A 13,499-nucleotide genomic window follows, 5' to 3' on the forward strand; every position below is an offset into this window, starting at 1 on the left:
AGCAGACTGAAGTTATCTTAACATGAGCTAGGTAGCAAGGCCCAGAGTTTACCTTCACCTGAGACTCTCAGAGGGCACTTAGCAGTTAATGAGATTTAATGTGCAGACATTTGCATTTTAAGTGCCCTTAGTATGATTTAAATGTAACATGTAACTTCACCATAAGACAAACAAAAAGCAATGCATTATCACCCTTTGACAATAATGAAACCAATAGGTCTTTAAGAGGCCGCTGTTTGAGCTACTTCGAACATCAAAGTTCCACCTTCCCAATAAAGACGTGTTTTACATATAGGTCCATATAAATAGTCCATTCTGTTTTCTTTACAAGCTCAAATTTTTTGGTTATATACATGCTATATAACCATTAATCTTCTACATTAATCTTCTACATTGCCATAATACTATCAAAGGCCTGCAGATGTTGCTGTTGATTCTCTAAAATCCAGATAATAGCCTGTATTTTCTGAAAATCTTTTTTTTTTAATACCACAGGAAGCAGCCAATGCTTTAGTTTAAAAATGATCCCAGAATAATTCCTTCTACATCTATTTTAATAAACATAGATAATAATGAAAAAAATCATTAAACATAATAGCAACAAATCAGGCCTAGGTTACAAAACTCTGATTCAGTTTTGGATTTTGAAGCCAAGCTAAATATTGGAGGTATTTGGACCCTGGCTTAGCTTCAAGCCATTACAGAAGTAGGATTCCAATATGAAATGTAAAGCTAGTACTGGTTTCAGAACCCTCAAAGCTCAGGGGAGAGTGAGATCCTATTTATAAAGTTTAGGCCTAAGTTAGTATCAATTATTAAAAATAAATAAAAGGCACCATTTATTTTAAAAGTAGAGCACTCCAACATTTATTTTTTCTTTAAAGAGAACCTCCTAAAAGCACCGCCCAAGCTAACCTGAAAACAAAAAGAAACTACCAGTCTTAATGAAGAAAGAAATTGTGGCTGTCTGTTGCCTCTTTCAATACCAGCTATTCTATAACTAGCTGAGGAGGCATCATAAAATCCAAAATCTTCTAATGCTCAGTGGAAAAAACTTGAATTCTTTAATTGCATGGGTAAGGCTGCTATTAAAGCCTTTAGGGCCAGGATATACAGATTAGGGTGCTCTACTTAATCCAGACCAGTTAGATGTGGTTTCTTTCCAACAGAGAAAAAGGAAACAACAGTAAGACAGCTAAATATCAGTTAAATATTATATAGATATATACATAAAGCCATGTTGGCATGTGTTAAATATGTTACAGATTATACAACTATAATCTGTAACATATTTAAGTGTGTTAAATATGTTACAGATTATATAACTATAATCTGTAACATATTTAATATACGTACTTACATGGATACATACTCCATGTGCCAGAAGCCCTGTCTATACACTGACTAAATTAAGGTTCATTAATTCTTTTCACTGAATCCTTTAAACTTGTTTATACTACTGCCAAAAATTCACCTTTTTGTCTCTTCTGAATTGCCTTTCATAACTCAAGTGGATGAAATGCCAACAGGCAGCGATTAATGGTGTGCGATCATTTCCAGGCTGTCATGCCAGATAAATAATAGAACATGATTAGCAAAGTGGCTTTTTCTGTCAAAGCCATTTCACTCTTCAACTTGTATGAAGAACCACATAAATAAACCAACTTTGTTCCAATTTTAGATTGAAGTTTTAAAAACACCACTACTTAGGTGTGACACCCAGATCTTTTGCATCTATAGGCAGAGACCAAGGTTGTGGTCCCACCAAGCAACTAACCAATCATTAGCCCCTGCTCAACCTGAGTCCTCTCGTGAAGTGCTAAATGGGGGGACCAAGTGGCTTGGGAGGACCAGTAGGACCCACAAGAAAGCTATAAAATTGAAAAGCTATAAAACCCCAGCAAAAGCATTGTTGGATGTTGGTGCATTGGATTCGTCTGCTTGATCTTGGTTGCTCTGGATTAACTGCTTGCCTTGCCATGACACTTGTCTTAACAATCTGGAAAATGGACTAATATCTGGTAGGCCTGTGTGAATAGGGAAGTAGTTGATTCAGATTTGGCCAATTCAGAGGACAGTGATTCGATGCCGAGATTTGGATCACTGTCCTGAATTAATTTGGCTGAATTGGCTTTGGAAGATATGGTGCTGATTCAGAGAAATGAGGTGATTTGGATTGGCCAGGGAGAGGCAGGTACAGCTGGGCAGCTCCTCTGACTATGCTTGCCTCTCTCCAGGTGGAGGAAGCTGTAGAAGAAGCTCTCATGGCTCCCTTGCCCAGTCCCATCCCCCACCTGGCCCCAGCCTAGTTCTGACACATTTTTAAAAAAAAAAGCTTCACACTCACCAGCTGCAGCAATGACAACTGGGGTCTCTGGGGGCTCATGACAGAGGCTCCCCCACCATGCAGCAAGGGGCAGTGAGGATTCCCCTCGCACCTAGTACCCTCAGAGCAGCTGTTGCATCATACAGGTGCAGTGTGGCTCAGCAGGGCACTCTGCACTGTCTGAGAGCTGGGGCCAATGTCACCCCAGCTCCCAGACAGTGATTGGTCTCCTGCCAAGACACACTGCATCCGCACCATGGGGCAGTTGCCGTGTGGATGCCAAGCAGAGAGAGGCAATCTCCACTGCCCCCCACTGCCATGCACTGCATGGGGTGGCTCTGCCACAAGCCCTGTGAGACCCTGATCACTGCTGTCAGAGTTGGTGAGTGCAGGGTTTGTTTGTTTTTTAAGTGCCGGGAGTCTGGGCCAGGAAGGGGATGGGTCTGGGCAGGGCAGACTTGGGGGATTCTCCTGTGGCTCCTCTGGCTGTTCCTGCCACTACCCCTGGTAGGGGTAGAGGCAGGCACTGGGGATCTGCCCTGCTGTTACTTGCCCAGCTGGCGTGGGGAGGGGATGCGAAATGCAGGCACCTGCATCAGTGCTGAGAATGAGGGCTCTGCCCTGCTGCCGCTTGCCAGCTGGCATGGGGAGTGTACAGGATGCAGGTACGGCAGTGTTGGGAGAGGGAGCTATGCCCTGTTGCCACCCAAAGCAAGCCATGCCCACATCCTGTCCCCCCGCCTCGACTGAGCAAGTTGCAGCAGGGCAGAGACCCCACACCCAATGTTGCTGTGCCTGCATCCCACAGCCCCGCAGCCCGCTCCCTGAATAACGCACCCCCTGCTCTGGCTGGACAGCTTGTACCAGCCCCAATCCCTCCTTTCCCCAACCCAAACAGACTTATCACTGGAGGCAGCTATCAGATGCCTGTTCAATCTATGGCCAAATCTCAGAATTGGACGAATCTTTTCCAAAGCTTTTCTGAATTGATTTAGATGCTTTGAATCATTTCAGAGTTTTACGTGGTTTCCCAATTCAATTTGGATTCAGAGATTCAGTCCCTGAATCAGACTGAATCTCCTCTGAATTGAATCAGCTACTGAAGCTTTGCACAGCCCTAATACCTGGCTTAGACCTCAGCTACTTGCATTTTGTAAAGCCCTGACTCTGGTCCTAGCCACATAGGCCTAAATGACTCTGTGTCAATCAACACTGTCAAGTGGATATTACATGGCACAAAGCATGGCTGCATAGAGATACCTGAGCAGGTTATAGCAAGCTAGCCTGGATGAAAGAAGAACAGTATATCAGTTAGCCTGGTGTTTTATCTTGGCTACCCAATTTGCCTCTCAGCAAAGCTTGTTAGCTGGTACAGAGTGCTGTACTAAGACAACTATAATGCTTTTGGGAGCCAAGTCATCTTATTCACAGCTGCATAAGGTATGTACACTGCACTGTACAATGCAGACAGCCCCTAGGTTCTCAATTGTCATATGTTAGAACAGCATGCCTTTTTGGTGCAGGACAGCATCATGCTGAAATGTACAGTACAATTTCAGTACAATTTCATTAGTGTGGCCTACTTAAACTATGGTCTCAAAAAAGACCCATGACCTTGGAGGTGGCCCACAAGACTTGTGAAGGTTAGAGGAAGGGGCAATGATAGCCTCCTTCTAAGTCACAGAGTGGGCATGAACTACGAAAGCATATAATGTAGGCTCTTCATGAGGGTAATTCTGAGCCTTGTAGGATCTGATGAACCTTCTAAGGGTTATAATGGGTCATATATGCTGAAGCAGGTGAAGGCTTGCTCCTGTGTCTTTACCAGTCTGCTTAGATTACATAGCTCTCTCCCTATGGAAAGCAGAATTTTCATGATAGACTTCTTTCCAGAAAATCTCAGAAATATCACCATGCTCTCCCTTTCCCAATACCAGATGGAATTATTCCATGTTTTGGAAGTTTCATCAACTTTTCTTCTTTTAAAAATATGAGGTACATAAAAGGGCTTTGACATTACCTGATAGGGCTTGAAGCAGAATCAGGATCCCGTGCCATCACTGTTCCTATGATTGTTCCTACTTCAATATCTTCATGCACCTCAAAAAGGTAAGAGGATCGGCTGAAGACAGGAGGCTCATCTATATCTTCTACAGATATTTTCACAATAGTAGTATCTTTAAAAGGCCCCAAATAATAAAAGCGTGGGTCCACATGGGTATTTTCTGCTTCTATTTTCAGCGTATAGAGCCTTCTGGTTTCATAGTCCAGTGGCTGTGGGGGAAAAAAAAGAAGCTTATATTACCTTACTATCTATGTTGGGTACACAGAAGAGATAAAAGCATAATAGATCATATCATTGGTTGATATAGCCTAGGGTTAATGTGTGTTAATCATAGCTCTCAGAATCTTTCAGGCTCATATCCTGATGGTTATCTCCCACAGCTCTACAGAAGAGGAACACAGTCCCTCTAGTAACTTCAGTGTCCATTGATTTCAATGATATTCACCTTTTATTATTTCAATAAATGCATTCCAATAGTACCAAGAACTAAATGGAGCTTCTTGATATATTTTTGAAAATCATTTTCAAAAGGGAAACCTTTGCAAACTAGTCTTTTTTTTCACTGTATACTTTAATTCACAAGCATAACAACTGCTTGAAGAATTGTTCTGACTAGTAACAAAAATAGGATCTAAACCAACAAGTATTCCACATATGGACCTCCTGCTGAGGTAAATGAAAATAATGCCTGTAGAATTTCCAGATGCAGGCCTTAGATACCACATTTCAGCATTATGATGACATACTTTAGGAATGTGCATGTGTGTACACAGTAGTCCAATTTTAAGCAAAACAAATTTAACTGGTCTTAGCTATAAGTTTTAATCTTGAAAAAAATATATTCCTGAAAAATTTAAGATTTAAAACTTTAGTAGGAAAAAATCAGACCTTAATCTGGCTCATTTTCATTGAATTTCATGAATCTACCATCACAAATTTTTTTGCTAATATATTTGACACTTTGTCAGAAGTTCCTTTTTATAATGAAAAGAGGAAAGGTTCAGGGTTATAATTAGAATTCATTTTGGGTAGACAAGAAATACCATTTCCCCTGATTTCTTTGTGACTGTCACAGGTGAAATGTGTTAGGTAATTAATAATATCTTGGAAATAAGCAGGCTAAAAATTTACCTGACACCAGAACAGACTTCATTAGCTCATACAGAATAACAGAGAGATATCAAATTGGTGTTTTTCACTTACTAAAATGTATGATAGAGGCACATTTACATTTTTTCTCCTTCTAAAACTTTTAAGGTTAAATTATTGCTCATGAAAGATGCCAGATTGACAGCCTCAGGAGTTAAATATTCTATTTATCAGGAGCAAAGGTGAATATAATAGATGAAAACTTGCCTCCACAAAGCCCTAGCCTTCTTACAAAGTGAATTCAGAGAAGGGACAGTAACTATGGGCATGTATACACACACTCTGGGAGTGGAGGTGGGGTCGCTTTAAGTACAGTGGCTCTGAGAGTTTCTCTAATTAAAGTACCTGGAGCATCTTGTGTATTAGTGTCTTGTGTATTAGCTTTAGATAAAGTGCCCTCGCTGCCATTTTTAAGTGCAGGGACACTAATACATGAGAAGCAGGAGGCTCCTGGAGCGTAGTAATTGCCATGCTCCAGAAGACTCAATTAATTAAGTCCACTCCAATGCACGGTAATTACAGCATATCAGAGCCCTATGGCTTAAAGCCTATACTCAATTTCTTATCACCAGGATTGCTAAAGAAAGTACCAAATGTAACACAAAAATCTGCCCGTTAAAACCTGGACTGGAGTGCAAAAATGGGTAAATGATAGTAATTGTTTACAGCCTCTGATAAAATCTGGGTTTGAAACTAGGAATTGAAAGCAAAGACTTAATACAAATCCCAAAGTAATATAGTCTACTGCACATATACTTTTAGGACCAATTCAGTAAGTACTTATCTTTAAGTATCTATTCAGGGAAACTCTTAGCATATGTGCTTAAGATCCACAGCAAACAGCACAGAATCAATGACTTACTGAACAGTTGGATGATACTGTGGGAAAACTGCTGCTTGGGTGTGTACACATACCACTTGCACTGGTATAATGTGCCTTAGATCCAGGCACACAAGTACACCGATTGTATGTTCACAGTTTTAGTCATTTTAATCCCATGTTAGCCATTTTCTCAATATGAACACGTTTTAGTGCCTATTGCAGGAAACTACCTAAAAAGAACTAGTCAACTCTTCTCTGGATACCCATGTAAATTACAATGGTCTAGAACAGGGGTAAGCAACCTTTTCTGGCCCGAGTGCCAAAAAAACACAACGTCTACCTTAGAAGGTGCCGGAGTGCCAGAAAAACAACAGAAAAACAGGTGCCAGAAAAACAACATGGGAGGGCTCAGGGGGGTACATGGCAGGTTGCACTGCATATTAGTATATTTAATAATCATAAATGTTGCCTTTGTTGTTGTATATTCCTTTTCTGTTAAGCATGTTGCAATGAGAGACAGAAAAAAAAGAAAAGTAGGAGAAAGAGAAGAGAAAGAAAGAAAAAAGAGGAGAGAGAGAACCAGACACATACACATGCATACAGAGAACTAGACACGCACACACACACAAAACCACATGTGCACAAACACAGAGAACCAGAACACATCCAGAACCAGATACATGTGTGCACACACAGACCCAGACAGAGGCAGACAAACACACAGAGCCAGATGCGCAGGCACACAGAACTGGGCTGCTGGGCCACTGAACAAAATCTGAGTCAACAATGCCCTGGGCCTTCTGGAGCCCCTTTGCTTCCCCAGGGACCCAGCCCTTGGACTGCAGCGCAGCTGGCCGAGGCCCCGGCTTGAAGCCCACCCAGCAGCCCAACCACTAACCCACCATGAACAGGTAAGCCTGCAAATATTAGGCACTCCTAGTAAGGGGCAGTGCCAGCCTCATCCCAGTGGAGGGGCTGGGCCAGGGTTGGACTCGGAGCAGGTGGGAGTCAGGCAGGCTCAGCTGCAAGCCCTGCTGCAAGCAGCCGAGCCTCTGTGGTTGGCAGCAGCTACCCCGAGCCAGGGCTGGCTGCAGCTGGGTGGCTGCAAACAGCTGCGCCGGGCTCCAGAATCAGCTCCATCCTTGGAAAGGATGGTGCGGGAGGGGCCTGAGGCAGTGCAACCCTGGCCTCTTCCTCACTGCTAGCACAGAGCTGATGACTGGGCTCCAGAGCCCAACACAGCTGTTTGTAGCTAGCCTGATCTCTGAGGAGCTGCAGCAGGTAGCGGGCAGGCTGCAAACATGGCTGGCAGTAGCTGCCTAGAGCTCAGACTGGTGGTGGCATGCTGAGCAAAATGGCTTGTGTGCCATGCTCAGCACACATGCTGGGGGTTGCCAACCCCTGGTCTAGAACTATTGTAAGTTACAGCCCTGCAAAGAAGTTATAATCCATTATTAGAAAGTATATCAAAATTGCTTGATGGAACTGGTTGAATAAGACAAATTTGAATTTTTTTAATATTAAAAATTATTAGTCCAGAAAGGTAAATTATTATCTGTCTGTAACAGGGTTGGGTCTCTTCTGTACAATTTATGAAATCTGTAAATTGGAGTGTTTTCTTGAAGTCTGTATTGACACACTTTAACAGCCTGTAGGGAAAACAGGAAAAGAACAACTGGGGTCATGAGATGATATAGAGGTGTTGGACAGTGGGGAGGGTGCAGTGGTGTAGTTGCACCCCTTTTGATTCCTGCTCCACCCACACTTTCATACTAACTGTCTGTGAGGGGCAGTGGTATTTCTATTCAGGCAGTACTGAGAGAGTCAATTGACTTCATAATTCATTATAATTTACCTGATGCCTGCTACTCTCTCTTCACTTCAAAAGTGTTAATGACCCTCTCTCCTTTTTAATGGTCTTGATATTCTGCTATCCAAGTTCTCCTTTCTTGGGCAATTTTGCTGTCTGTTAGTCATCCCTAGTAATGTGCTTCTCCTTTTTCACAGCCCTCCAGACTGATTTTATCTTTAGGTTAATGCTATGTTAAACTTAACTCAGATGCAGTAATACTACCTCACATGTAGAAATGATGGACACTGAAGTATTAAAGGAGCCGTCAAGATGCTCAAGAAAATTAGAACGTTTTGTGAACCTGAGTAAGAGATATACATTTAACTGCAATGATGACAAGACTCAGGAAACTATATTTTGACTATTTTTGTCTAGTTCTTGTTTTTCAAACTTAATATATAACCTAGCAAATTAGTGCAAGTTCTAATAAAATTATATTTGATTTTGCTTTGATCTTACATTGACTAATGTAGCACTAGGCCCTTAGTGTGTTAGTAAAGTATATTAGTGAAGTTTCTCTTTAACTGAAGAAAAATATGCATTGTGTTATATATAACGATGTGCCATCTGCACTCTCCTTTTCAAAATCCTAGAACTGCCTATGGCTTGGGGCAATTGGAAGAAATTAGTACTAGCTAATTTACTAACCAGGAGTTGAAAAGACTAGCTAAAACAGGTATTTGCAGAACGTTGTTTTAAAGTCTTCTTTTCCCTCCTCTATAATTCTTTCTTCTGATTACTAAACTAGACAAAGATTTGGTGTTAAGAACATTCTCACTACCAGTCAAACTCCCAAAGTGTAGAAGTGTACCAATAGTTGATAAGAGCCTTAGGCCTGGTCTAGCAATGGGAAAATTGAAAAATTCCATGGTGAGATCAGTAGGGATATGAGGCCACTGCACCTTAGGTGGTCCAATGAAATACCAAAAAAGGGTATTTTGTCCAATAACCATTATAGTTTTCATCATACTGTATTCTTCTGCTTACAAAGTTCCAGTTGTCAAGTCAAAGAATAGAAATAAACTCACACACTAACAGCCAATGAAAATTCAACTGTTCACAAGCAATCTGTAGGTTTCAGTTTGTTCCTATTGACTCTTCACTGGGCGCTTATAAACAAAACACTACTGCACAGTGGTTACTGCACATTTATTTAGTACTTGTATACTCAAATACTAAATAATTGTGCAGTAACCAGAGTTCCTGTGCAGGAGCACTGGCAAAGCCTTTTCAGTGATGCTACCATGCAGTAGCCTAATAATACTGTGCAGTAGCTGTGCTGTGATGTGCAACTGTGCGGTATTATTTAGCTACTGCACAGTTACCATCTCGTGTCGATGTGCCCACTGAATACTTATGTAAATCAGACATATTTAGAGAAAATAGGATGGGGTCATAAGCACTTCCTAAACAAGTGGAAAAAATTAACTCTTCTGTCATATAATTTATTTTAAAACAAGCTATGTCTGTTCCCAATACAAAATAAGCACATTGAGCAGTGTTTCATAATCTCTGAATACAAGATGCATAATTTCACTATGATATCCTATCTTATATCTTATTTTTTTGTAAAAGGGAAAAAGGTCCCAGTTTCACTAAAATAAAATAGTTGTAACTCAATTATGACTTTATGTGCTCTGAAACCACTATGGGTTCCCAAGTACAAGATTCATAATGGTTCTGGTATCTCAGAGGAAAAAGTGTTCAGTGAGACAGACTGGAAAGTTTAGACAATATGATTATAAAACTAGACTGAACGAGGCAGGTATGGCCATTTTCTCCAAGAAAACACAGAACAAAAACTGCAAAATTCATAGCACGCTTCCTACAGTTAGGCAGACAACTGCCTCAGCCTTTTTTAGAAAATCTTAGTTCTAAATTGCTGCTATCTATCTATGAAAGTTGCATGATACCAAGTCATAGCTGGCAGCTACTGATCATGATGCTTTTTGCTCTATGGTCCTAAATTTTCTGTTAATACTGAAGAATTACTATACATTACTATTTTAGACGCTATTTTTTTATCTATAGTATAAAACTGTAGTCTTCTTCTAACCAATTTCTAGCACTTAACCAACATTTTAGTAGACTGCTAAACAAATCTGCATTAGAAACCATGGAGAGGATTTGTGGCAACATATTTGTCCATTTATATTTCAGTGGAAATAAAGTTTTTAAAACTCTATCCTCCTCTTAGTGATACTCCAGAAAAAAAATGTTCCTGTCCTAAGCACAGAAGAACAAGACAATCTCTCAGTTATAGCTGTATAGAAACCTTTACAATTAACAACAAAACCATTCATTGATTATTAGTGATGACACACACCTTTCGCAAAGTTATGATGCCTTCCTGCGTGTCCTTCTGTGTCATGATATCAAACATATCAGTCCCATCACCATCAATAATTCTGTATTCCACTTCAGCATTTTTCCCAATGTCTGCATCAGTGGCTTTTACACTGCCTATGGCAGTGCCAACTGGGGAAGATTCGGGAATGCGGAGATGTATAGTGTCTGTGGAGAAGAAACAGAACAAGTCAATAGATGTACAAGAATATTTATTGTACATACATATAACTAGTGCTTTGTTATACTGTGCTTAATTATGTACTATCATATCTTATCTCTCTATAGGACTCCTTTTTCCTTTATATAGAGGATAACAGTGAATGAGGCATAAAATTATAGGAAGGTAAAGCTTAAATTACAGTAGTAGGACCCAGGAGAGCACATTTTTATTCTCTGCCACTTGCTTCTTGTTTAAGCTTAGACAGGACATTATTAATAAAAAACCTGAATGGGAAAAAATTGAATCATTACAACATGACATTTCATTTTGAAACACATAATTGGCCTCTTTTAAAATTCCTATAATCAATTTACAAAAGCCTTCTGTATTTTAAATAGTGAACTCTTGAAAGGTGGATGATTCTTACATGTCTCCTGGGAGAGCCACTGCTCTCTCAGGAGAAACCACAAGTGTACAGATGTTCAGACTTTTTCTTCCAGAGTAAAAATGGCTACTCCATAAAAAAAATAACTCCAGAACAACTGAGGTTAAATCACTCCATGGACTTGGGACAGAAAATGTATGTACATGCTCTGGTTTCTCTCAGAGATAAAATAATTCTTCAGCACCACACTGCCCTCTGCCTCAGGGAGACAGTGGGTGCATCTACATGTTCATTATGGTGCAGTAGTTACTGCACATTTAGTTTAGTGCTTACTTAATGAAGAACTGAATGCACAGTAACTACAGTTACTGTGCTGCAGCACTGGCACATGATTTTTGTGATGCTTACTGTGCAGTAGTTTAATAACTCTGAGAAGTAGCGTATTATCACAGTTTTTGAACAGCACACTATTTTTCAGTGTCATTACGATACTGCACAGTAAGCATCTTGTATAGACACACCCCAAGTATTGCTTTCTGGACTTTATGGCTCCAGCTAGGAGCAGGACATGCCCCCTTCACAACCCCGACACTGTGTTGCAGGGAAACACAGGCTCATCATGAGCAGTCTGGGTCATCCAAACAGAGCTGTCTTGTGCACTGATGCCATCTGTCACCAGGTGGACTAAAGGAGCCTTCAGAGCATGCTGAGGTGTGTGCACAGGGCTCCCTACCTTGTACAAGTTCTCCACTCTTCAGGGCCTCAGTAACTGAATGTCTGTACATGCAGCTCTGGGTAAGTTTTTCTACCAGGGGACCAAGCCTGGGAGAATTCTTTCAGATTACTGAATGTGTACATGCAACCACTAGGGAAGCCACTAACAACCTTCCATGAAATCTGCAGGAAGACCTAGTCAGATCATTTTCTGGTTGCTCCTGTTTCCTAACAAAATAGTAGAAGGACGGTCACACTATTGGCTTGCAGAGGAAGAGAAGGACTCATGTTGAGGAGATCCATATTAAGGAAAGCCTCTCAATCATTTTGAAATTAAGACCGACTTGCATGTTCATTCTTATTTTTAAGAAGCAGTTTCTCAATTCTAGTTATTATACCTTGTTTGCCCAATGCCATTCATAAAAGTACACATTAGGCTTAGATTATATCTGAATAGTGAAAGTCTATCAAGTGTTAATGGAGGACAGAATCCTAAATTAGCTTACAATTCTCTTTTTCTGGGGTTAGGGGGTATGTACCATTACCACATCTACTGTGGTAAACTCAGTATAGTGCTACCAAAGTACACTTAAGTTTACCTTATCAGCATGAGGTTTTCTTGACACTACTTCACTTTGGTGTTTTCAGTTGAATGATTTAGCTCATATTAAAACTGACATTTTCATTACCTTTCTGTAACATTAAATCTTTATGCTTTGGTACATTAGTACATAATCTCTCCATAATCTGTTAATGGTTGAAAAATGGAGGGAAAATAGTTTCTGCTCACATTCACAAAATAAATATTTACTCAGTGGTGTGTGAGACGATGATGAAAGACCATATGTCCTAAAATATTTCACGAGACAGTACACATGAAAGGGAAGATTTAAGAGTGCCATAGCAACATTCATTCTCATTTTTCATATATGTCCATGTTTAAGACAGACTATTGAAGTTTTTTACAGTGAAAATTTATATGGTCTAATTATATTTAGTTTAACAATTTCAAATGTTTCCTTAGACTACTTGTTCTCAAACTTTTTGACTCAAAATAGCCCTTGGAAAATGTCAGCTCTTAGTTTTCACTGAATTTTGACTACAGAAAAAAAATAATAGCACAATTCTTCTGTTGCAAAGAACTCAGAAACATCACAACATGTCAGAATTTTTGACACTGGATTTCTATTTGAAATCTCAGAATTTATCTTGTATTCATGTTTATACCCTACACAGTGCTAAAACTATATGTCACCTTGAAACACCCTTGAAAGCGTCTCAAGGCAAGCTAGGGGCTGTGGAACACTGCTTGAGAATCACAGTCTTAGCCTATATAGGTTCTTTGCAGCTGCAACATCCAATTTATTTGGAGTGTGGTAACATCAGAAGGGAAGAGATGAGGTGCTCTTCTCCCCTGGTCCATCTACTTTGGAGAAAGGCAGATACCAGACAAGTCATGTCTGCTTACTCCTGCATTTCCAGACCCAGGCACAATTAGTCAGCCCAGCGAAATTAAGGAATTGCCTTACTTTCCCTTGCACTCCTTCATGGTTATGTGCTCCAATGGTAAACTTTTCACAAATACTGAAGTGATTTAGAAGCCAAAGCCCCAGTTTCAAAAGACCCGTGAGTTCAGCTTTTTGAAAATGGATCTTGAACTAATAAGCTACAGATAC

At 40.3% G+C, this 13,499-nt stretch overlaps 1 protein-coding gene across 2 annotated transcripts in view; it reads right to left on the reverse strand.

Annotated features, from left to right (window-relative positions):
* The window catches only part of CDH10 (cadherin 10), a 204,368-nt gene that overhangs the window by 34,611 nt on the left and 156,258 nt on the right, over nucleotides 1–13,499 (reverse strand). For both annotated transcript variants that reach the window (XM_090049942.1, XM_090049943.1), the window contains 2 exons: nucleotides 10,542–10,729; nucleotides 4,347–4,600 (listed from right to left, as the gene is read on the reverse strand). In XM_090049942.1, the coding sequence (XP_089906068.1) occupies nucleotides 4,347–4,600; nucleotides 10,542–10,729 (442 nt within the window). The remainder of the gene's footprint in view (nucleotides 1–4,346; nucleotides 4,601–10,541; nucleotides 10,730–13,499) is intronic.

This window comes from Crocodylus siamensis, chromosome 5 (genome assembly GCF_052110815.1).
Source record: "Crocodylus siamensis isolate JL-2025a chromosome 5, ASM5211081v1, whole genome shotgun sequence".
NCBI classification, from domain to species: Eukaryota; Metazoa; Chordata; order Crocodylia; family Crocodylidae; genus Crocodylus; species Crocodylus siamensis.